Genomic DNA, 22,903 nt, shown 5'->3' on the forward strand with positions numbered 1-22,903 from the left:
CAAACCCTTCGGGAGTTATTACCTATCAACAGTTCGCAGCTCTTTTAGATTCGAAGCTCGAACATATGAAAGCCTGTTTATCAACAGAAATCCATAGCCAAATAAATAGTGCCTTTGAAAAACTGAAATCGGAATTTACTACAACAACAGATTTTCTATCAGCGCAAATTTATGATCTCAGTAAAGAAGTCAAAAGCTACAAAAGTAAATTTGAGGACCTAGAAAATGAAAAACTTACTCTGCAAAAGTCTATTAACCAGCTCCAAATTGAGCTAAATGTCAGGGAGCAGTCAAATCTGGCTAACGACATTCAAATCACGGGAATACCGGAATCTGAAAATGAATCCTTGGTCCATATCGTTACCACCGTGGCGTCTAAGGTAGGAGTAAAAATCGAGGAACGTGACATTGTCAGTTCGCTCCGTGTCGGCCCTAAGCGAGCCGCCCGCGCCGCTGATACATCGAGTGCGACACATTCCTTTCGTTCCCGACCAATTGTCGTGCGACTCATGCGTCGCGCTACCCGTGACGAACTTCTTAAAAACGCACGAGTCCGCCGCGGCTCGACTACGGAGGACCTCGGCCTGCCGTCACATGAACCCCGTCGTTTCTACATCAACGAGCGGCTTACAAAAGTTAACAGACAGATCTTCGTTAAGGCGCGCGACGCCGCACGTACTGCGAGATGGAGATTTGTATGGACTAAAGAAGGCAGAGTTTATGCCAGGCGCTCCGAGTCCTCCGAAGTACATCTACTACAAACAGAAACGGACGTCGATAAACTATTTCGCGGTACTGGTACTTCTCACATTGATGTATAGTTTTATTATTTTGAATTTTTTAAACTCCAACTACAACGAGTGTATTTTGAAAATACTGTTATTCGTTCTGCGTATAACCGGGATGTCCATTTGTGAACACGGAATTTACTACTTTATAAAGATAATTTTGTTTGTATATTTTTCATGTAAATACTGTAGTCTTCATGGCTATTTGCAGGGTACTAATACAAACAGTTCAATTATTGTAATTGTCATTATTCTTTTCCAGTATGGTTGGGGGTTGAAAGTTTTTTTCTGTACTCGAATTTTGTTGTATATTTCTAAATTATTGATATTAATTGTAAAAATTTGTTTTTGTGGCCCACCTTGTAGTGAATATAACATTGCAACTTGTAACAACGTTGTAACTTTTTTGTCTTTGTATATTTTATGTACACATTTTATTGTTGTTTCTTGCTATTATGTTGCGTGCCAACGAAAAATACTAATGCAAAACAAATACAAATGGCATTATTTTTGTTTGTTTTACATAATAATAATAATGACAAACTTTTATTTGGAGCAGAAATATAATATATTATCTTTTAATATAATATTTTGTGAAATGTATTATTTGGTTATGTTTAAATATAAAAGGTAATAAGTCAATATTTCTAAAATTGGGTTTATTTAATGCTGGATCACTCTCTACTAATCACGACGAGTTTGCGGTGGCTTTAAATTCCTATTCCCCAGATATTCTGGCTATAAATGAAACTTGGTTGAAAGCTGGCGAGGATGCGCGAGCACCCGTTGTCAAGGGTTTTAAACTTATTCATGTACCAAGGTCACCTACAGTTCGCTCTCGAGGAGGCGGTGTAGGGTTTTATGTTAAGCAAGGGCTTAAAGTCCGCAAGTGTTCACACCCGCCTGGACCTGTCGAAGTTGAGCAGATGTGGATATCGCTTACTATTAATTTACACAATATCCTGATCGGTACTGCCTACAGGCCGCCTTGGCTTGATGTAGATAAATTTTTTGATACTCTTACGGAATCCATTTTGTTCTTTACTAAATTTGATGAAATTATTTTGCTAGGGGACTTTAATATTAACCTTTTAAATAATACCAGCAACAGTTCTCAGCAACTCAATAATTTTTTGCGTTACACTAATCTTCAAAATTATGTTACGGAACCCACGCACTTCACGTCTCACAGTGAAACACTTATAGATATTGTATGTTCTAACATTCCAATTATTAATCTTAAAATCAATCATAACCCTGACCTAGGTGGACACGCGATGATTTTAGCTGAGGTGAAGATAAAAAAGCCTAAAATTCCGTCGAAACGCATAACCTATCGCCCTATTAAGAATATTAATATGATAGAATTTAATAAAGACCTTGAGAGAGTAAACTGGAATGGGATCATCAATGAAAATAGCGTCGACAGCATGGTAACTTCTTTTAACAAAGCAATTATGGACATTTTTGATAAACACGCGCCTGTAAAAACATTTATAACAAAAGACCACTATAGTCCCTGGCTAACTAGTAACGTTCGCTACATTATGAAACTACGAGATGAGGCGCATGCAAAATACAAAACGCGCAAGACAGATGTTAGTAAAAGCGAATATAAAGACTTAAAACATCTCTCTAATATTAGCGCCATTTGTGAAAAGAAAGCTTTTTATGATCATCATATTAACGCGCACTTAAAAAATTCAACCTACCTTTGGAAAAATCTGAAAAAGCATGTTTTACCCAATTTCAAAAATACTGGTGATTTACCTGAACAATTTGATAACCCCGACGTAATAAATGACCATTTTCTGAACATACCTGGCAATGATGCAATTGACGAGTCTTGTCTGGCACGCTTTGGATCACAGAAATTTCTAAATAATAGTAGTTTTCAAATCGAACCTGTACATGAAAATGTAGTTGCAAAAATCATACTGGCGATTAAATCGAATGCGCAAGGAATAGACAAGATTAACATGGATATGATTGTTCTTACTTTACCTACGACTCTTTCTGTGATTACAGCTATAGTTAACAAGTCAATACTATCCTCGAAATTTCCTTCACTCTGGAAAACAGCTTTAGTTCTGCCTTTGCCAAAAATTAATGATCCTGTAGGTGTCAAAGATTTACGACCAATAAGTATTCTTCCTTATATTTCTAAGATTCTGGAGAAAATAATCTACAACCAAGTCATTAAGTACTGCGAGACCTATAATATTTTACCATATTTTCAATCGGGATTTAGGAAACATCGTAGCACATCTTCTGCTCTGTCTGACGTAATTGACAATATACTTACCTCTCAGGATTCTGGTAAGGGTAGTATTCTTGCGTTGCTTGACTTTTCCCGGGCGTTTGACTCAATTAATATAAAACTAATGCTTGCTAAACTTTCATTCTATGGTTTTTCTTCAACTACAGTGCAATGGTTCTCTAGCTACCTACATGACAGGATGCAACAAGTGGTTATTCGAAAAAGTGATGGAAAAGATCTGTTATCTTCACTAAAACCGGTTAACAGGGGTGTCCCTCAGGGCTCCATTCTAGGACCTCTCTTATTTATATTGTATTCGGCTGATATTATTAACTGTATTGAAAATTGTCAATATCATCTATACGCTGATGACCTTCAAATATATATTCCTGTCAACCATCAAGATATTAGTAATGCAGTTAATCAGATGAACAAAGTCCTAAACAACATTTCACAATGGTGCCAGCAAAATTCTCTTATTCTAAACCCCCTGAAGTCCAAATTTATGGTTTTAGGTACAAAGAGGCAAGTAAGCAATGTTCTTGCCCACCAGCCAAAACTATTGATTGACGGTGTCGAAATAGAACACGTCTGTGAAACTCGAAATCTTGGCTTGCGCATGGATGAAAACCTTCGCTTCGAAAACCACGTAGCTGATCTTGCTCGGAACTGTTTCTATAGACTAAAAGTGTTGTACAAGATTCGGCCTTACATTAATATTAACCTTAGAATTAAGCTTTGTGACACACTAATATTGTCAAAATTAAATTACTGCCTAACAGTTTACGGTCCTTGCCTATTTGGTAAAACGTGGCGTTTACTTGAACGAATACAAAACGCATGCGCTCGTTTTTGTTTTCCCATTCCACCAAGATCTCACGTCACTCCATTTTTAAATGAAAACAATCTACTAAAAATGAAGAACAGATATTATCTACTTTTAGGTACTTTATTATTTGGGGTTATCAAAACTAAACAACCTGAGTATCTGTACAAAAAATTGGTATGGCGAGAGCCAAGATTTGGACAGCTCAGGGCAACAGTGCCTCCATTATCGATGCCACGACACAGGTCTGCAGCGTTTCGTGGCAGTTTTAAATATCTTGCCACGAAATGCTGGAATGACATCCCCCCACCCTGTCGTAACGTTGGCTCCAAATTTACTTTCAAAAAATTATATCGTGCCCATTTACTAAAACTTCAAAAGTCAGTCAGCTAGTTTGTGGCAGTCTGAACAATATACAGCTGAAAGACATTTATTCGCATAGAACTTTTAGATAATAATATTACGTTAGAGAAATTATTATTTTTAATTATAAGTAATTTTTTAATTTTTAATCATGTTTTATTTTAGTTCTATTTTAAATTAACACTTTACAGAATTACAAGAACTTCCAGAACTTCCCTCGTTTGGGCTCGAACAGAATACCAGCGTTGTGGGTACATTGTGTATCCACAACATTAAGCTGAGTTCGGGCCTTTTCGTTGGCACAACATATAGCAGGTACTCAACACCATGTTTAAGTTAAGTTAGTTTTTAAGTCTTATATTTTATATTTTAAGTTTTATTTATTTTTTAAGTTTTATATTTTAAGTGTGTTTTGTATTAGCTGTATGTTGATCCAATGAATAAAGTTAATTCTATTCTATTCTATTCTAAATCTGTAAATTCTGTCGCTAGAATGCTGATATTTTCAGGATAAGATGTCTTTGGCAGATTGATTAAACGCATTGAGTATCAATTGTCTAGCTTTTATAGTTTCAGATTTATTGACAGTCAAAACTTCTAGTCTGTAATTCTAGGGTACTTCCCGAAGTTCTAGAAGGCTGAAATTTGTTGTGTAGACTAGAAATTGCATACAAACTACAGAAAAATTGAGAAATTGGAATTTCCCCCCCTCTACGCCTCTTATGAGAAAAGCAAATCTGTAAATTCTGTCGCTAGAATGCTGATATTTTCAGGATAAGATGTCCTTGGCAAATTGATTAAACGCATTGAGTATCAATTGTCTAGCTTTTATAGTTTCAGATTTATTGACAGTCAAAACTTCTAGTCTGTAATTCTAGGGTACTTCCCGAAGTCCTAGAAGACTGAAATTTGGTATGTAGACTAGAAATTGCATACAAACTACAGGAAAATTGAGAAATTGGAATTTCCCCCCCTCTACGCCTCTTATGAGAAAAGCAAATCTGTAAATTCTGTTGCTAGAATGCTGATATTTTCAGGATAAGATGTCTTTGGCAGATTGATTAAACGCATTGAGTATCAATTGTCTAGCTTTTATAGTTTCAGATTTATTGACAGTCAAAACTTCTAGTCTGTAATTCTAGGGTACTTCCCGAAGTTCTAGAAGGCTGAAATTTGTTGTGTAGACTAGAAATTGCATACAAACTACAGAAAAATTGAGAAATTGGAATTTCCCCCCCTCTACGCCTCTTATGAGAAAAGCAAATCTGTAAATTCTGTCGCTAGAATGCTGATATTTTCAGGATAAGATGTCCTTGGCAAATTGATTAAACGCATTGAGTATCAATTGTCTAGCTTTTATAGTTTCAGATTTATTGACAGTCAAAACTTCTAGTCTGTAATTCTAGGGTACTTCCCGAAGTCCTAGAAGACTGAAATTTGGTATGTAGACTAGAAATTGCATACAAACTACAAAAAAATTAAGAAATTGGAAATTTCACCCCTCTACGCCTCTGTATGGGGGAAGCAAATCTTTAAATTCTATCGCTAGAATGCTGATATTTTCAGGATAAGATATCCTTGGCAGATTCATTAAACGTACTGAGTATCAATTGTCTAGCTTTTATAGTTTCAGATTTATCGACATTCAAAACCTCTAGTCACAAATTCTAGGGTACTTTCTGAAGTCCTAGAAGACTGAAATTTGGCATTAAGTAGGAATTTCAAGAATTATGAACAACAGATAAATTAAGAAATCGGGTCCCCCTTCATCCCCTCGTATATGAGATGCATATCTGTAAAATCTGTTGCTCGAATACTAAAGTTTACATGATAAGATGTCCGTGGCAGATTTATCAAACGTACCAAGTATCTGTGTTTCCTGAAGTCCTAAAAGACTGAAATTTGGTATATCTGCTTCAAAATTGAGTTGCAAGATTCCACCCGAACAAACATACTTACATACGAGTACATTGCAAGTTGAATAAAAGCTTTTAAAAAAAGAGGTATCGATAGAGAGTGGGCCATGAAAATGATGTACCTACAAGAAATAGATCCAAAAAAAATTTAGGGCACCTGCCAAAAAGAAATGAAATCCCACCAAAAACATTTCATGTAAAAAGACTCACAAGTTCATAATGTTTTCACTGTTAAAAAGTTATGAGATCTCTAGTAGAGCCAAGCCCCTAGCTGATCTTAGGGTGCGTCCACATCTGGCGAATGTGCCGCGAATGTGCAGCTCGCGAGCCGTTTGCTAGCTGCCCGCGAGCTGCACGCGTGCCGTCACGGCAATGGTTTGGTGCGCCTCTAGCGCAACTCATGCAAGGCTCGTAAAAGGCGTGCGCGCGGCGCGCGATCTGCGCGCACTCAAGTTAGGGGTGCGGGGCTAGGCGCGGGCGGAAGGAAGACGCGAGCCGCTAGCGCGCCGCCCGCTCGCTGATCGCGTACGGCGCTTAGGTTGCGCGCGAACTGCGCGCGGGCGGTGCAGGAGCGGCTCACGAACAAAAATGCGCGCGCGCAGCTCGCGGGCAGCTCGCTAACGGCTCGCGAGCTGCACATTCGCGGCACATTGGCCAGATGTGGACGCACCCTAAGATTTGTGCTGGCCATGGGACCTATCCCAAGTTCAAAGTAATATAGCTCTTAAATGTTCTTGACTATATCACATTTATAACAATAAATAACAAATCACTCTACTTACAAGCTCTGATTCTACAAACCCTATATCTTGGTAAAAAAAGTACGGCTTGGCCGTTTAATGTTCGTAAAACTATTACATGACATAACATATTAAACGTTAAAAGTTATTAAACGGCCAAGCCGTCTTTTTTTTACCAAGATGTAGGGTTTGTAGAATCAGAGCTTGTAAGTAGAGTGATTTGTTATTTATTGTTATAAATGTGATATAGTCAAGAACATTTAAGAGCTATATTACTTTGAACTTGGGATAGGTCCCATGGCCAGCACAAATCTAAGATCAGCTAGGGGCTTGGCTCTACTAGAGATCTCATAACTTTTTAACAGTGAAAACATTATGAACTTGTGAGTCTTGGCTAACTTTTTACATGAAATGTTTTTGGTGGGATTATACATACACATAATTACTTATTCCCAGTTATTGTTAAGATAAAATCAAAAGGAATAGAAACTAGAAAGCCATAAATACTCGCTTACGTCGCTTGCCAGCCGGGAAGGCGAAAGGTTATCAATAATCTTCAAATGGATCGCGTTATTCAAAAGAGAGACAGTCACATAATTAGTGTAAATCTGTGATAAGTGATGACCACTGCACTGAACTGGTACTTCTAGAAGGGCTATTCCAAACAAAAAGCGTTTCTATGAAGCTGTCAAAATTAGCATGACCCACAAGTAATAATTGGTACAGTCAAAAACGAGTTGCAATCCGCATTTTTTTTTTAATTAGGATTACCTGTCCAGTGCGTAGTACTTGTTACATAGATGCTTATAAGTCATTGGTAATGAATGACCGTTATGTTTGAATGTAATCACATAACAGCTTTTTTATCTTATCTACTGTTGCAATATCCACTTGGTAGATCCATTTAACGATTCGAAACCCTCTGACTCTGAGACAGACTAAATAAACTTTTGCAATCTTTAAATTCAAAAGAATATATTTTTTTAATTGCCATTTCAATTATAAAACGGGAAATTCTTTTGTATCAATACATCTTATATAGTAATGTTGATGCTCCATTCATTTTGTCTAAATTCTAGGTTTATGAATTAAAAGTACATAAATTGGGTCTAAACATTAATCTATTTAAAAATCTTGATTAAAACGATCGTGGGCTTTGTTTTCATGACGTATTTTCTTTATAGTAATATTATATTCGAAAATACATCAAAAAGGAAATGCAATTTTATTTCACCTGCCTATATTCATTGCCACGTAACTATATTCATTTCCAACTTTTTAAAAATGAAAAAATTCAAAAATAAGTATGTATTTAATGTAATGTAAGTATGTAATTTGAAGATTATGAATTGTTTGAATAACGTTCATTATGATATATCAACTGATCAAAACAAGTAAGAGTCAATCCAAAAATTACTATTCACTGCATGAAACTATCAATTTCAACTTAGAAGCATAACTCAAGATCTACGTATTGGATAATCGTAGAGAGTTATTCGTTATCATATAATCAGATATCGGTTTGAATATAACTTAGCAACATCAGATCTCCAACAATACCTACTTTGTGTAGAATTTACTTAGGTATCCACTTTCTGTTAGGTAGCTTCTAATCATGGAATCACAGAATTCTTCGAATACGAACAAAGATAGTTTTGTATTTAAAAATAACAAAAAACATCTATAAAAATAAATCGTACAGTAAAATTAAATTAATAATTGATAATACTATTGAGTTCTGACTCAATTCTGAATCATGTAAGAATGTAGGGTGCTTTACCCTTTTTTGATTTTATATTATCGATTTCGATTAAATCGAGTGTTTCCATCTATTTCGTATGCATAAACTGTAATCTTATAATCGTGATTATATAAACAAATAACTATTACAATTTTTATTTATTTCAGTCACGTATATAGGTAGATAGGCGCCTTATAAAATATGAATGATCAATATTATTTAAAACAACGCCATCTAGCGTTGAGTAGCAGAACTAAAAACCAAGGTGTCGGTAACATTGTTATCGTCGCGTTTAAAATATCAATTTAATTATAAAGCTATAAATCATATCCGTCCGTCCGTTGTTATTTATCTATCGTAATTAATTAGAAAACGAACTATTTATAAGTTTGGACTAGAATGCATACCGTTACAAATGGACGTATTTGCACACTTGTATAGATTTTCGGTACGCTTTGTGGCTAAAATATACTAAGTAAATTGGAACTACAGATTGCTAAAAATAGATTGGTCCTTTATCTCCAGAGATCGAGTAATTTTTTGATAAAATCATTAATTTTGATACTATAAGAACGATTTTCCTTCACCTCTTCCACGCAGAATTAACGATTTAGGGTCAAGTTTAGGTACATTTTTCTCAGTTTACGTACGGATTTTATTCTTCTAATAAATATTTTCCGTTAGCACATAATGTGTACCTCAAAATGTGAGATTATTATATTAATAGTATTATAAAAATAAATAAAAACATCGTGTATAAATTTTTCACGTATTTTGCTTCAACCGCAAACCTTAATACAGTGCACTAAGGGTTATTTTGATATTGGGCAGGCAATGGTATGATTTCAAAATTATATCAGTCAGCGGCTAGCCGCCTTCGTGGGTGGTCTCTGCGTCGGTTGCTATAATTTTTTGATGTGGAAAAGATCGCTGTACGAACACAAAATAGTTCGACAAAACCCTAACTGATATTTATAGGTACTTATTCCGTGATTGTGCTGATATTTTGGCAAGGTAAGATAATAATGATAATATTATGTACCTATTATCACATTTTATCGTTAGCTGGATTTTTTTCTTGAGCATGATAGTGATCTGATAGTGAACTTCGAAGGCTGCGACAGGAACTTGAAGACTAGAAGAACTAGATGTGTCCAGTTTGGGCTCGTTTTCTTAGTCATGACGAGATCTTACCTCCGGATTTGTGGAGTGACCTGATGGTATACCTCGAAAGTCACTATTGGAACTCGGAGACGAATAGAGCTAGGTGTTTCGAGTTTGGGCTCATTTTCTTAGTCATGATGAGATCTTACCTCCGGATTTGTGGAGTGACCTGATGGTATACCTCGGAAGTCACTATTGGAACTCGGAGACGAATAGAGCTAGGTGTTTCGAGTTTGGGCTCATTTTCTTAGTCATGATGAGATCTTACCTCCGGATTTGTGGAGTGACCTGATGGTATACCTCGAAAGTCACTATTGGAACTCGGAGACGAATAGAGCTAGGTGTTTCGAGTTTGGGCTCATTTTCTTAGTCATGATGAGATCTTACCTCCGGATTTGTGGAGTGACCTGATGGTATACCTCGGAAGTCACTATTGGAACTTGGAGACGAATAGAGCTAGGTGTTTCGAGTTTGGGCTCATTTTCTTAGACATGATGAGATCTTACCTCCGGATTTGTGGAGTGACCTGATGGTATACCTCGGAAGTCACTATTGGAACTCGGAGACGAATAGAGCTAGGTGTTTCGAGTTTGGGCTCATTTTCTTAGTCATGATGAGATCTTACCTCCGGATTTGTGGAGTGACCTGATGGTATACCTCGGAAGTCACTATTGGAACTCGGAGACGAATAGAGCTAGGTGTTTCGAGTTTGGGCTCATTTTCTTAGACATGATGAGATCTTACCTCCGGATTTGTGGAGTGACCTGATGGTATACCTCGGAAGTCACTATTGGAACTCGGAGACGAATAGAGCTAGGTGTTTCGAGTTTGGGCTCATTTTCTTAGTCATGATGAGATCTTTCCTCCGGATTTGTGGAGTGACCTGATGGTATACCTCGGAAGTCACTATTGGAACTCGGAGACGAATAGAGCTAGGTGTTTCGAGTTTGGGCTCATTTTCTTAGTAATGATGAGATCTTACCTCCGGATTTGTGGAGTGACCTGATGGTATACCTCGGAAGTCACTATTGGAACTCGGAGACGAATAGAGCTAGGTGTTTCGAGTTTGGGCTCATTTTCTTAGTCATGATGAGATCTTACCTCCGGATTTGTGGAGTGACCTGATGGTATACCTCGGAAGTCACTATTGGAACTCGGAGACGAATAGAGCTAGGTGTTTCGAGTTTGGGTTCATTTTCTTAGTAATGATGAGATCTTACCTCCGGATTTGTGGAGTGACCTGATGGTATACCTCGGAAGTCACTATTGGAACTCGGAGACGAATAGAGCTAGGTGTTTCGAGTTTGGGCTCATTTTCTTAGTAATGATGAGATCTTACCTCCGGATTTGTGGAGTGACCTGATGGTATACCTCGGAAGTCACTATTGGAACTCGGAGACGAATAGAGCTAGGTGTTTCGAGTTTGGGTTCATTTTCTTAGTAATGATGAGATCTTACCTCCGGATTTGTGGAGTGACCTGATGGTATACCTCGGAAGTCACTATTGGAACTCGGAGACGAATAGAGCTAGGTGTTTCGAGTTTGGGCTCATTTTCTTAGTCATGATGAGATCTTACCTCCGGATTTGTGGAGTGACCTGATGGTATACCTCGGAAGTCACTATTGGAACTCGGAGACGAATAGAGCTAGATGTCTCGAGTTTGGGCTCATTTTCTTAGTCATGATGAGATCTTACCTCCGGATTTGTGGAGTGACCTGATGGTATACCTCGGAAGTCACTATTGGAACTCGGAGACGAATAGAGCTAGGTGTTTCGAGTTTGGGCTCATTTTCTTAGACATGATGAGATCTTACCTCCGGATTTGTGGAGTGACCTGATGGTATACCTCGGAAGTCACTATTGGAACTCGGAGACGAATAGAGCTAGGTGTTTCGAGTTTGGGCTCATTTTCTTAGTCATGATGAGATCTTACCTCCGGATTTGTGGAGTGACCTGATGGTATACCTCGGAAGTCACTATTGGAACTCGGAGACGAATAGAGCTAGGTGTTTCGAGTTTGGGCTCATTTTCTTAGTCATGATGAGATCTTACCTCCGGATTTGTGGAGTGACCTGATGGTATACCTCGGAAGTCACTATTGGAACTCGGAGACGAATAGAGCTAGGTGTTTCGAGTTTGGGCTCATTTTCTTAGTCATGATGAGATCTTACCTCCGGATTTGTGGAGTGACCTGATGGTATACCTCGGAAGTCACTATTGGAACTCGGAGACGAATAGAGCTAGGTGTTTCGAGTTTGGGCTCATTTTCTTAGTCATGATGAGATCTTACCTCCGGATTTGTGGAGTGACCTGATGGTATACCTCGGAAGTCACTATTGGAACTCGGAGACGAATAGAGCTAGGTGTTTCGAGTTTGGGCTCATTTTCTTAGTAATGATGAGATCTTACCTCCGGATTTGTGGACTGACCTGATGGTATACCTCGGAAGTCACTATTGGAACTCGGAGACGAATAGAGCTAGGTGTTTCGAGTTTGGGCTCATTTTCTTAGTCATGATGAGATCTTACCTCCGGATTTGTGGAGTGACCTGATGGTATACCTCGGAAGTCACTATTGGAACTCGGAGACGAATAGAGCTAGGTGTTTCGAGTTTGGGCTCATTTTCTTAGTCATGATGAGATCTTACCTCCGGATTTGTGGAGTGACCTGATGGTATACCTCGGAAGTCACTATTGGAACTCGGAGACGAATAGAGCTAGATGTTTCGAGTTTGGGCTCATTTTCTTAGTCATGATGAGATCTTACCTCCGGATTTGTGGAGTGACCTGATGGTATACCTCGGAAGTCACTATTGGAACTCGGAGACGAATAGAGCTAGGTGTTTCGAGTTTGGGCTCATTTTCTTAGTAATGATGAGATCTTACCTCCGGATTTGTGGAGTGACCTGATGGTATACCTCGGAAGTCACTATTGGAACTCGGAGACGAATAGAGCTAGGTGTTTCGAGTTTGGGCTCATTTTCTTAGTCATGATGAGATCTTACCTCCGGATTTGTGGAGTGACCTGATGGTATACCTCGGAAGTCACTATTGGAACTCGGAGACGAATAGAGCTAGGTGTTTCGAGTTTGGGCTCATTTTCTTAGTAATGATGAGATCTTACCTCCGGATTTGTGGAGTGACCTGATGGTATACCTCGGAAGTCACTATTGGAACTCGGAGACGAATAGAGCTAGATGTCTCGAGTTTGGGCTCATTTTCTTAGTCATGATGAGATCTTACCTCCGGATTTGTGGAGTGACCTGATGGTATACCTCGGAAGTCACTATTGGAACTCGGAGACGAATAGAGCTAGGTGTTTCGAGTTTGGGCTCATTTTCTTAGACATGATGAGATCTTACCTCCGGATTTGTGGAGTGACCTGATGGTATACCTCGGAAGTCACTATTGGAACTCGGAGACGAATAGAGCTAGGTGTTTCGAGTTTGGGCTCATTTTCTTAGTCATGATGAGATCTTACCTCCGGATTTGTGAAGTGACCTGATGGTATACCTCGGAAGTCACTATTGGAACTCGGAGACGAATAGAGCTAGGTGTTTCGAGTTTGAGCTCATTTTCTTAGTCATGATGAGATGTTACCTCCGGATTCGTGAAGTGACCTGATGGTATACCTCGGATGTCACTATTGGAACTCGGAGACGAATAAAGCTAGCTGTTTCGAGTTCGGGCTCATTTTCTTAGTCATGATGAGATCTTACCTCCGGATTTGTGGAGTGACCTGATGGTATACCTCGGAAGTCACTATTGGAACTTACAAAACGAGCTCAAACTCATAACATCTAACTCTACTCGACTCGAAAGTCCAATAGTGGCTTTTGAAGTATACCTTCAGAGCACTCCAACAAGTTTCAAGGTATAATCTCGTCATAACTAACAAAACGAGCCCAAACTCGAAACACCTAGCTCTATTCGTCTCCGAGTTCCAATAGTGACTTTCGAGGTATACCGTCAGGTCACTCCACAAATCCGGAGGTAAGATCTCATCATGACTAAGAAAATGAGCCCAAACTCGAAACACCTAGCTCTATTCGTCTCCGAGTTCCAATAGTGACTTCCGAGGTATACCATCAGGTCACTCCACAAATCCGGAGGTAAGATCTCATCATGACTAAGAAAATGAGCCCAAACTCGAAACACCTAGCTCTATTCGTCTCCGAGTTCCAATAGTGACTTCCGAGGTATACCATCAGGTCACTCCACAAATCCGGAGGTAAGATCTCTTCATGACTAAGAAAATGAGCCCAAACTCGAAACACCTAGCTCTATTCGTCTCCGAGTTCCAATAGTGACTTCCGATGATACCATCAGGTCACTCCACAAATCCGGAGGTAAGATCTCATCATGACTAAGAAAATGAGTCCAAACTCGAAACACCTAGCTCTATTCGTCTTCGAGTTCCAATAGTGACTTCCAAAGTATACCATCAGGTCACTCCACAAATCCGGAGGTAAGATATCATCATGACTAAGAAAATGAGCCCAAACTCGAAACACCTAGCTCTATTCGTCTCCGAGTTCCAATAGTGACTTCCGAGGTATACCATCAGGTCACTCCACAAATCCGGAGGTAAGATCTCATCATGACTAATAAAATGAGCCCAAACTCGAAACACCTAGCTCTATTCGTCTCCGAGTTCCAATAGTGACTTTCGAGGTATACCATCAGGTCACTCCACAAATCCGGAGGTAAGATCTCATCATGACTAAGAAAATGAGCTCAAACTCGAAACACCTAGCTCTATTCGTCTCCGAGTTCCAATAGTGACTTCCGAGGTATACCATCAGGTCACTCCACAAATCCGGAGGTAAGATCTCATCATGACTAAGAAAATGAGCCCAAACTCGAAACACCTAGCTCTATTCGTCTCCGAGTTCCAATAGTGACTTCCGAGGTGTACCATCAGGTCACTCCACAAATCCGGAGGTAAGATCTCTTCATGACTAAGAAAATGAGCCCAAACTCGAAACACCTAGCTCTATTCGTCTCCGAGTTCCAATAGTGACTTCCGAGGATACCATCAGGTCACTCCACAAATCCGGAGGTAAGATCTCATCATGACTAAGAAAATGAGTCCAAACTTGAAACACCTAGCTCTATTCGTCTCTGAGTTCCAATAGTGACTTCCAAAGTATACCATCAGGTCACTCCACAAATCCGGAGGTAAGATCTCATCATGACTAAGAAAATGAGCCCAAACTCGAAACAACTAGCTCTATTCGTCTCCGAGTTCCAATAGTGACTTCCGAGGTATACCATCAGGTCACTCCACAAATCCGGAGGTAAGATCTCATCATGACTAAGAAAATGAGCCCAAACTCGAAACACCTAGCTCTATTCGTCTCCGAGTTCCAATAGTGACTTTCGAGGTATACCATCAGGTCACTCCACAAATCCGGAGGTAAGATCTCATCATGACTAAGAAAATGAGCCCAAACTCGAAACACCTAGCTCTATTCGTCTCCGAGTTCCAATAGTGACTTCCGAGGTATACCATCAGGTCACTCCACAAATCCGGAGGTAAGATCTCATCATGACTAAGAAAATGAGCCCAAACTCGAAACACCTAGCTCTATTCGTCTCCGAGTTCCAATAGTGACTTCCGAGGTATACCATCAGGTCACTCCACAAATCCGGAGGTAAGATCTCATCATGACTAAGAAAATGAGCCCAAACTCGAAACACCTAGCTCTATTCGTCTCTGAGTTCCAGTAGTAGGTTCCAAAGTATGCAATTTCATCAAGTCGGGAGGTAATGTAATGCTATCCTTCTCAGATTATTTTAGTCATAGTAGGAGCTCATAATTTCATAAGCATGGAAATGTTGTTCATTGCCAAGAAGTCATGGTGAAATATTTCATCATCAGACCCTTAGTCTGTAGGCACTGTTCTACTTACTGTATTATTGTCAAGATACATATTTAAAAAAAAAACTGTTAAAAAAAAATAGATGACCAAATATAAAATAAAATAAAAATATCAAAGTATCAAAATCAAGTCGATTCACTCATTTTGACGCAGCTGTGTGCGTGTGGGCAGTGTACTTATGTAGTAGTGCAATTTTGATACCTATTCATTTTGCAAAGACGTCCTTAATAAATTCCTATTCGTGTACCTACCTTGTATAATAATTTTACTTACAATCTAGGATGCGTATTTAATTTATTAGTTTAGAAATAATTTACTAATAGTAAAGGCATAATAATTAATAAGCAAATTTTGCAATTCACGTAAGTCCCGTCTTAGGCCACATCATTACTTTCCATCAGGTGTGATTGTGGTCAAGCGCTTGCCTATAGTGAATAAAAAAAAAGTTTTAATTCAAATGATTTCTTAGAGCAAGTGATATTTAAAAGTTTAAAACGCACATAACTCCGAAAAATTAAAGTTGCGTGCCCGGGATCCAAGCCCGGACCTCCCGATTTGAAGGCCGACGTCCTAACCACTAGGCTATCAATGCTACCTAGGTACCTACTCTTTTTTTTAATTTACTGACTAGCGCTTAGCTGCAATCAGACCTGCTAGCAAGTGATGACGCCGCCTAAGATGGAGCGCGCTTGCCTAGAAGTTATAACCTACTCATACCTACCATTAAATTAATCCAAGCACGTACCTAAAGATAATCAAAGATCCATTGCGCTGAATCACCCGCCCGCCGCGGCGACCCCATGGGTCCGTGCGTCATGGTACGAGGAATTTCTATAATTTTATTTATGTACGTATTTATAGCTAAGCCGAGATAGAGACAGACGCCACTTTAGTGCTTATGTACTTAAATATCCGGTCACTCGGTACATCTCGAAATACCTTAAATTACAAACTTCCTAGTTAAAAAAACTTGAGTAGGTATTATTCAATTGTTATGAAATTGTAGCTTTATCCGCATACAGTCCAGTTTTTTAACCGACTTCAAAAAAAGGAGGAGTTTATTACGCGATTACTCCGCCAATTATGAACCGATTTTGATGATTGTTTTTTACGGTTCTTCATTCGAAATAAATGGTGAGAGTTTGGAACTTTATAATTTCTCTGGTCTGGTCTGGCGGGAGGCTTCGGCCGTGGCTAGTTACCACCCTACCGACAAAAATGTGCCGCGAAGCGTTTTAGCATTCTGGTACGAATTTTCACGGACTCGGATTGTATGAGTGCGTAACCGCTCTTAGCGTACTTTCATAATTTTACTCACCTATATCTATCTCAATTTACTTGAATGAGGATTGGAACGTGGATGTTCAAAAAATAGACTTTTATTACTTAGAAATATCTACTAACTATTGATTTTCTGTAATTTAGCTCTATAAATAATTTACGTTTATGTAGTTCCAATTATTCCCGCAATAATAATCGTGGCGCCACATGCATGCTATTACTACTAGGGTTGTAACATACACAAAATAAAACACAGAATTTCTATTTTCTTTTTATGAAACAGTTCGGTTGTGACGTTAATTGTTTAGGAAAAAATTGATGCACTTAATTAAAATTACGCGGCCCAACAACCTTTTTATCACGAACTGACATTTTTTTTTTTTATATAAATTCATGATTCAAGTGAAAACTTAACTCCAAATCGCGTCACTTAAGCCTTTTTCCGAGGTTTCTGCAATTCGTATATCTTTAAAGCAAACTAAGTAAAAATAATTCGGCCGGCCTCAGAATTCGAGCAACTAACCCTCGAATATATTGCATCAAAAACCTATCGTACATTATTATAGAAGCAGGCGTTATTTTGCGGAAGTCCATGATATACAAGGAACCAAAAGCTTAATTTGTTTTAATCCGCTAAACCAACGAAATCTGTATGGTATCGCGCGTCGAGTGGTGTTGGAATTTGTATGGTGCTACGTACCATTATACAGATTTCGTTGGTTTAGCGGATTATAGCAAATTAAGCTTTTGGTTCCTTGCCTATCGTACATAATAGGACCTTCTTCTATAAACACGCTGCACACACCTAACGCATGTGCAGAACCGTGCCACCCGTATATGATCATTAAGGTGCTAAACGACTTACCCCATCCTTTTTGTCAACCCTAGCGACAGGATCGGGTAACCTTGACGCAAGCGCATTAACCGCAACCTCTGCAAAAGATACTATTGGCGTTTATTTATAACCCTGCCTGTAATAAACCTGCCACGCGAAGTGATAAGAAAATATTATGTTTCCTTTCTTGACACCAAGTTAAATGAAAATTCTCATATTTGACACGCTCATCAATTGATTTTGTGACGCAAATTACTTAGGGCCGGGACACATTGCGGCGTAGTGCGCCAGTTTAAACGCGCATTCATACCGTATTGTCATATTTTGTCAGCCGTCGACCGTTTAGGGGCCCTAAAGTACAATTTTTGCCTTGAATTTCCCAGCCTCTAATTGCAAAACTACTACTTACATTGAAATCAGAATAATTCTAGGATATTAAGTAAGTAAGCCAGTACTATGAAAGTATAATTAAACAAAATTATTTATCAATGCTAAAGAGATTGTAAGACAGACAGACAGACAACGAAGTGATAAGGGTTCCCTTTTTATCCTTTTGAGGTGCGGAACCCTAAAACAGGACGATCAGGTAATGGAGGAAGTATCATGCATAGTTAAATTAAGTGATGGTATAATCATAACAGATTTATAGCTCGGCCTTGAGCAAAGAGGGATACGGTACTCGTAGAATGAGGAAGAAGATAATTTCATGGCATCATGCTAATCAGAGCTATTAGGAGTACCTATTTATAACTGGTACAGGATAATATCCTTCAAGTTAACTGGGGGTCATAGATTTATATTTAATTATTATTTCCTAACCTTCGCAATATTTTCAGTATAACCTCTTTTGGCCTGTCCATCTTATTATAGCAATCTGTCGCGGCGTTTGCTATGGTACTTTCTGATTAGATATTCAATGGAGATAATATTATAGCATAGTGTCTAGATACATAATATACATAGTTTCTGTTTATGACATACAAAATAATATGTAAGTTTATGATTAAAACCAACCGCCAAAGACGCATCGCCAAGCGCGTAGAAACCGATCAGGGGTATAAGTTCAATGAAACTACCACACCCCATCCAAGTTAGCCCGCTTCCATCTTAGACTATGTCATCTTTACCTAAACAGGTGAGATCGTAGTCAAGGGCTAATTTGTATCAGATTAAAAAAAACCTACACTAAGATTGAAAGACCCACGGACGGACGGAATAATTTGTACTTACATCACAAATGAATCTAAGTATTATGAAGATATAAATAATGAGATGAGAACTCATTTTGCTCGAAAAATGGAAAAAACTGGGTTAGTATATAATAATTCAATGGTTAAATATAAGACTTTCCAATTTCCTACTAAAAATCTTTACTTAATTCAGGTAAGTAAATTGAGTATGATTAAGAAACAGAAGGAAAAAATATTCAAAATGACATAAGCAGAAAAAAACCAACCGATCGTGACAACGTAAATAAGGAGCTATTAGAACGTGACTGGAATATGTTATGCTCGTACATACACCTAACAAAACCTTGGACAAATGCAACACGCCGCGGTACGCGTGAAGCTCCGCCTGGAGGACGCTCTGGGGCTTGAAGAAGTAATTGGAGAGATCGGGGGACAACGTCCTCCTAAGAGTGCCTCCTATGAGGCTTGGACCACGGCTTAGGATGACGTTGGAATGGGTGGATTGGTTGGACTGGTTAGTGCGTATGCTCCGAGGGTTCGTGGCGTGAGTCCACGTCCGAGTGACGTTAGACATGGGTGACCTCGTCTTCGCCAGCGAATACGCTGTAATAAGGTTGAGTTTTTGTGTACCCCTATAAGATAGATTGCATTGTCGGTCATGATTTGGTCGTCGGTGTCGTTAAGGACGTGCTTAAGGCGTCTTTTATCGCGGGGTGCCTCAGACGGTGTACAGACATTTTATTGATCTCGGAGGCCCCGTAGCCTAGCCAAGATGTGTGTTCAGTTAAGGTGTTATTGACGTTCCGCAACCGCACTGCGATGTGTCTGACCATACCTTTACAGGTCTACCGACATGCCCTGTGGTCATACTAAATGCCGTAATTACTTTAAAATACCTTTTTTATCATGAGTCACCTATCTGTAAATCTGGTAAGGTATTTTGGATTTTCCTATTTTGAGGAAAAGGTGATGAAGGTATTTATTTATTGTCAACCAAAACAGATTACAATAATTACTTTAACTTAATTCTTAAATTGCTACATTTTGACCTTATTGTAATCCTATATGGTCGCACAACATGACTATGGTTTTTTAGGCACGCTTAGTTATTATTTAATATTATTTTGTATTTTGCTGAGTTCGCATATTTTCTTGTAACTATTACTCACCTCATTAATTTATATTCAAAAGTTACGACTTTCTTGTCTATCTTTTTTTATATACTCGAAAATAGCGAAAAAACGAACAGGTGGGTCACCTGATGTTAAGTGATTACCGCAGCCCATGAACATTTGTAGCACCAGAGGAACCATCAGTGCTTTGCCAGCCTTTCAGGAATTGGTTGATCCGTTCCTCGCATAACCTCATGTTGAAACCTAGTATGAACAACGTCGAAGGGAGTCGGTTCCACAATTTGTATGTTCGTGGAAAAAAAGATCTGTCACATCGGGCGGTCGAAGTGCACCAGACACCCAGGTCGTGAGGTCGAAATTGCTTTCGAGCCCTACGGTTTTAGAAAATAGACGGTGGAATAGGGTCAAACAACTAACTCCTCCGACCACTTCTGTGCACGAAAGTGCTGTTCGTCTGTAAGCACACATCAATGTTTAATCAGTTCGCACGTTTTCTTTAAAGTTTACACAAGCGGCAGTGACACATCGCGTTTATTTTCAAAAGAATCGAGTTGCCATTTGTGAGTGGTTGTGAAAGTCGCGACGTTAGGTAACGAACGGTGTATATTAGGTATTATATTATGTACTAGAGAATATTACGAATAGTAAAAGTATGTGCGGATAGTGGATACCAGCCCAGCCCGGCTAGCATGGGCAGTAGATAAAAATTATATCCCCCGATTATATCCACTGAAAATCAGTGGAAAATCAGATATAATCGGGGATATAATTTTTATCTACTGCCCATGCTAGCCGGCCAGGAAGAAGAAAGAAGAATTTTAAACCGTACTTTTGAATTGGCAGTTGACATATAGAGGATATAGAGCAACTATGGCGAGTCCTTTCTCAAAGTGTATGCATTATATGTCTGTTGCATTTGGTTAAGAAAGTGAGGTTAATAAATACATATCATCATCGTCATTTCAACACATCAGCGGCCTAAGTAGATATAGTGCACGACAGGTTGAGATGGCAACCCCCCCCCCCCCCCCCCCCCCCGCCCCCTCGCACAGCCTTCGCGTTAACACGCTGCGGGTGACATGCGGGTGTGCGGGGCGTCCCCTCGCCTCATACCCTGATTGCCATCTCAACCTGTCGCGTGCTATACCTGCTAAGATACTCACAGAATGAGAAGGGTTTATGCCATAGTCCACCACACTGACCAACAGTGGATTAGCACACCTTTAACAACATTATGGAGAACTCTCAGCGTGCAGGTTTTTTCACGTTTTGCTGGTATCGTTAAAACAAGTCATATTTTATAGCTTAAAACGCACGTATCTCCGAAAGGTTAGTACGTGTCTAGAATTTAACCTCCGATAAGTAAGTATAATATGCAATTATAGGATTATCAAAATCCTTTCAGTCTCAGTAGCAAACAATGCTTCTACGAACCTTGTATCTCCGCCAACGTAATGGTTTTCCTCAAGCCAAGAACTTGATAATGCAACGAGCCACCCAGGCAAACCTCTCACAAACAGGTTTCATACATTATTTCTTCGCAAAATCAATTAATTAATACATACCGGTTCATTCAACGACGACTGCGAGCTAATGTTAACAGTGAATACCTCCGTACTGACCGTCGGTGTTATTTTACTCTTATTGACGCAGTCCAAGGCACCCATTGCACTTTAAACTCGCGAAAACACTGAATTTTCACACAAAAATAACTATTTTATCACTAATATTGATGAACACGATAATTCTATTGAAGTTTTATTCAAGTTTTAGTCAAAATATGGCAAAATTAGCGTAGAAATGTAAACTTTCGAAAACACAAAACATACATCGAAAAAATTGCATGAAAATGTCAATTTTCTTATTAGTAGAGGTAAAAACCCATTAATTTGACAATTTTTAGTGAAAAAGTGTGAATTTGGTAATATTTAAAAACTACACGTGATATTTAAGTGTGTCCACTCTTGATATTGTAGTTCGACTGACTTGACAGTTGAGACTTGCGTGCGCGCATGTTACTGGCGATATAATAAACTGGAAGTGGCATATATTCTGATAGCATATAAATGCTGTGTTATATTGGTAAGTATAGCGCGCCACTCAGGTTGCTCATTCAGGTTTAGAAAAGATGGTAATTCCATACAGGATTTTTCCTACAAGTGGAAAATCCCAAGTTTTCAGGAGACTATTTAAGCTTAAATTTTTTGAAAAACTTTTAGACCAAAACCTCAAAGCTGAAAAGATTATCTCTTGGACAACGAGCACCCATGCTAAAGAACAAGTATCTACACGCCTTTTAAAACCAAACAAAATGACATTAAAAACGAAAATCTTAAAAAAATAAGTACACAGTGGATTTTGCACGCGCAGCGACGATATGCAGAGATGTCATGTCTTATAGGAAGTTCTTACTATTGAGGCCGTTCCATAGACCAAGTATCCATGTTATGATTCACGCACGTGAGCCGGCTGTATGTAACGCAGTCTGTCTGTGGGTATGTGTGTCGTTGTAGGTCAAGCCTTTTACGACTCCAATCTTTTTCATTACCTTTAAAGCGAGGAATGCGGAAATAACGGAATATTCATCTTTCTCTCGTTTTTGGACACTTACTGAAAGGCTCTACTACATAACCACTAACCCATAGCCCGGCTCACTATACTGAGTAGGAGTAAAAACACAGAAAAAATATGAAACGTCAACATTCTACACCAAATACCAAAATTTCAGACTACGTCTACGAGACGACACGAGGACAGACAGACAGACAGGTGTACGGACAG

At 38.9% G+C, this 22,903-nt stretch overlaps 2 protein-coding genes across 2 annotated transcripts in view; one reads left to right on the plus strand and one right to left on the minus strand.

Moving 5' to 3' along the window:
- The window catches only part of LOC123875751 (phospholipid phosphatase 2-like), a 44,156-nt gene extending 22,016 nt beyond the window's left edge, over positions 1-22,140 (minus strand). Inside the window, exon 1 of the mRNA XM_045921784.1 lies at positions 21,688-22,140. Coding sequence (XP_045777740.1) covers positions 21,688-21,789 — 102 coding nt within the window. The 5' untranslated portion in view covers positions 21,790-22,140. The remainder of the gene's footprint in view (positions 1-21,687) is intronic.
- Positions 1,336-22,328, plus strand: LOC123875750. Its single transcript, XM_045921783.1, has 4 exons — positions 1,336-2,707; positions 4,260-4,266; positions 17,635-17,636; positions 22,283-22,328. Exons 1-4 carry the CDS (start codon positions 1,715-1,717, stop codon positions 22,313-22,315), a joined length of 1,035 nt encoding a protein of 344 aa, XP_045777739.1. The 5' UTR covers positions 1,336-1,714; the 3' UTR covers positions 22,316-22,328.
- The last annotated feature ends 575 nt before the right edge of the window (positions 22,329-22,903 follow it).

The sequence above is a fragment of the Maniola jurtina genome, chromosome 20 (assembly GCF_905333055.1).
Source record: "Maniola jurtina chromosome 20, ilManJurt1.1, whole genome shotgun sequence".
NCBI classification, from domain to species: Eukaryota; Metazoa; Arthropoda; class Insecta; order Lepidoptera; family Nymphalidae; genus Maniola; species Maniola jurtina.

What these genes read in the sequence shown, in the direction of transcription:
- LOC123875750 (XM_045921783.1), top strand. Translation starts at nt 1,715, where the DNA reads ATGTGGATATCGCTTACTATTAATTTACACAATATCCTGATCGGTACT.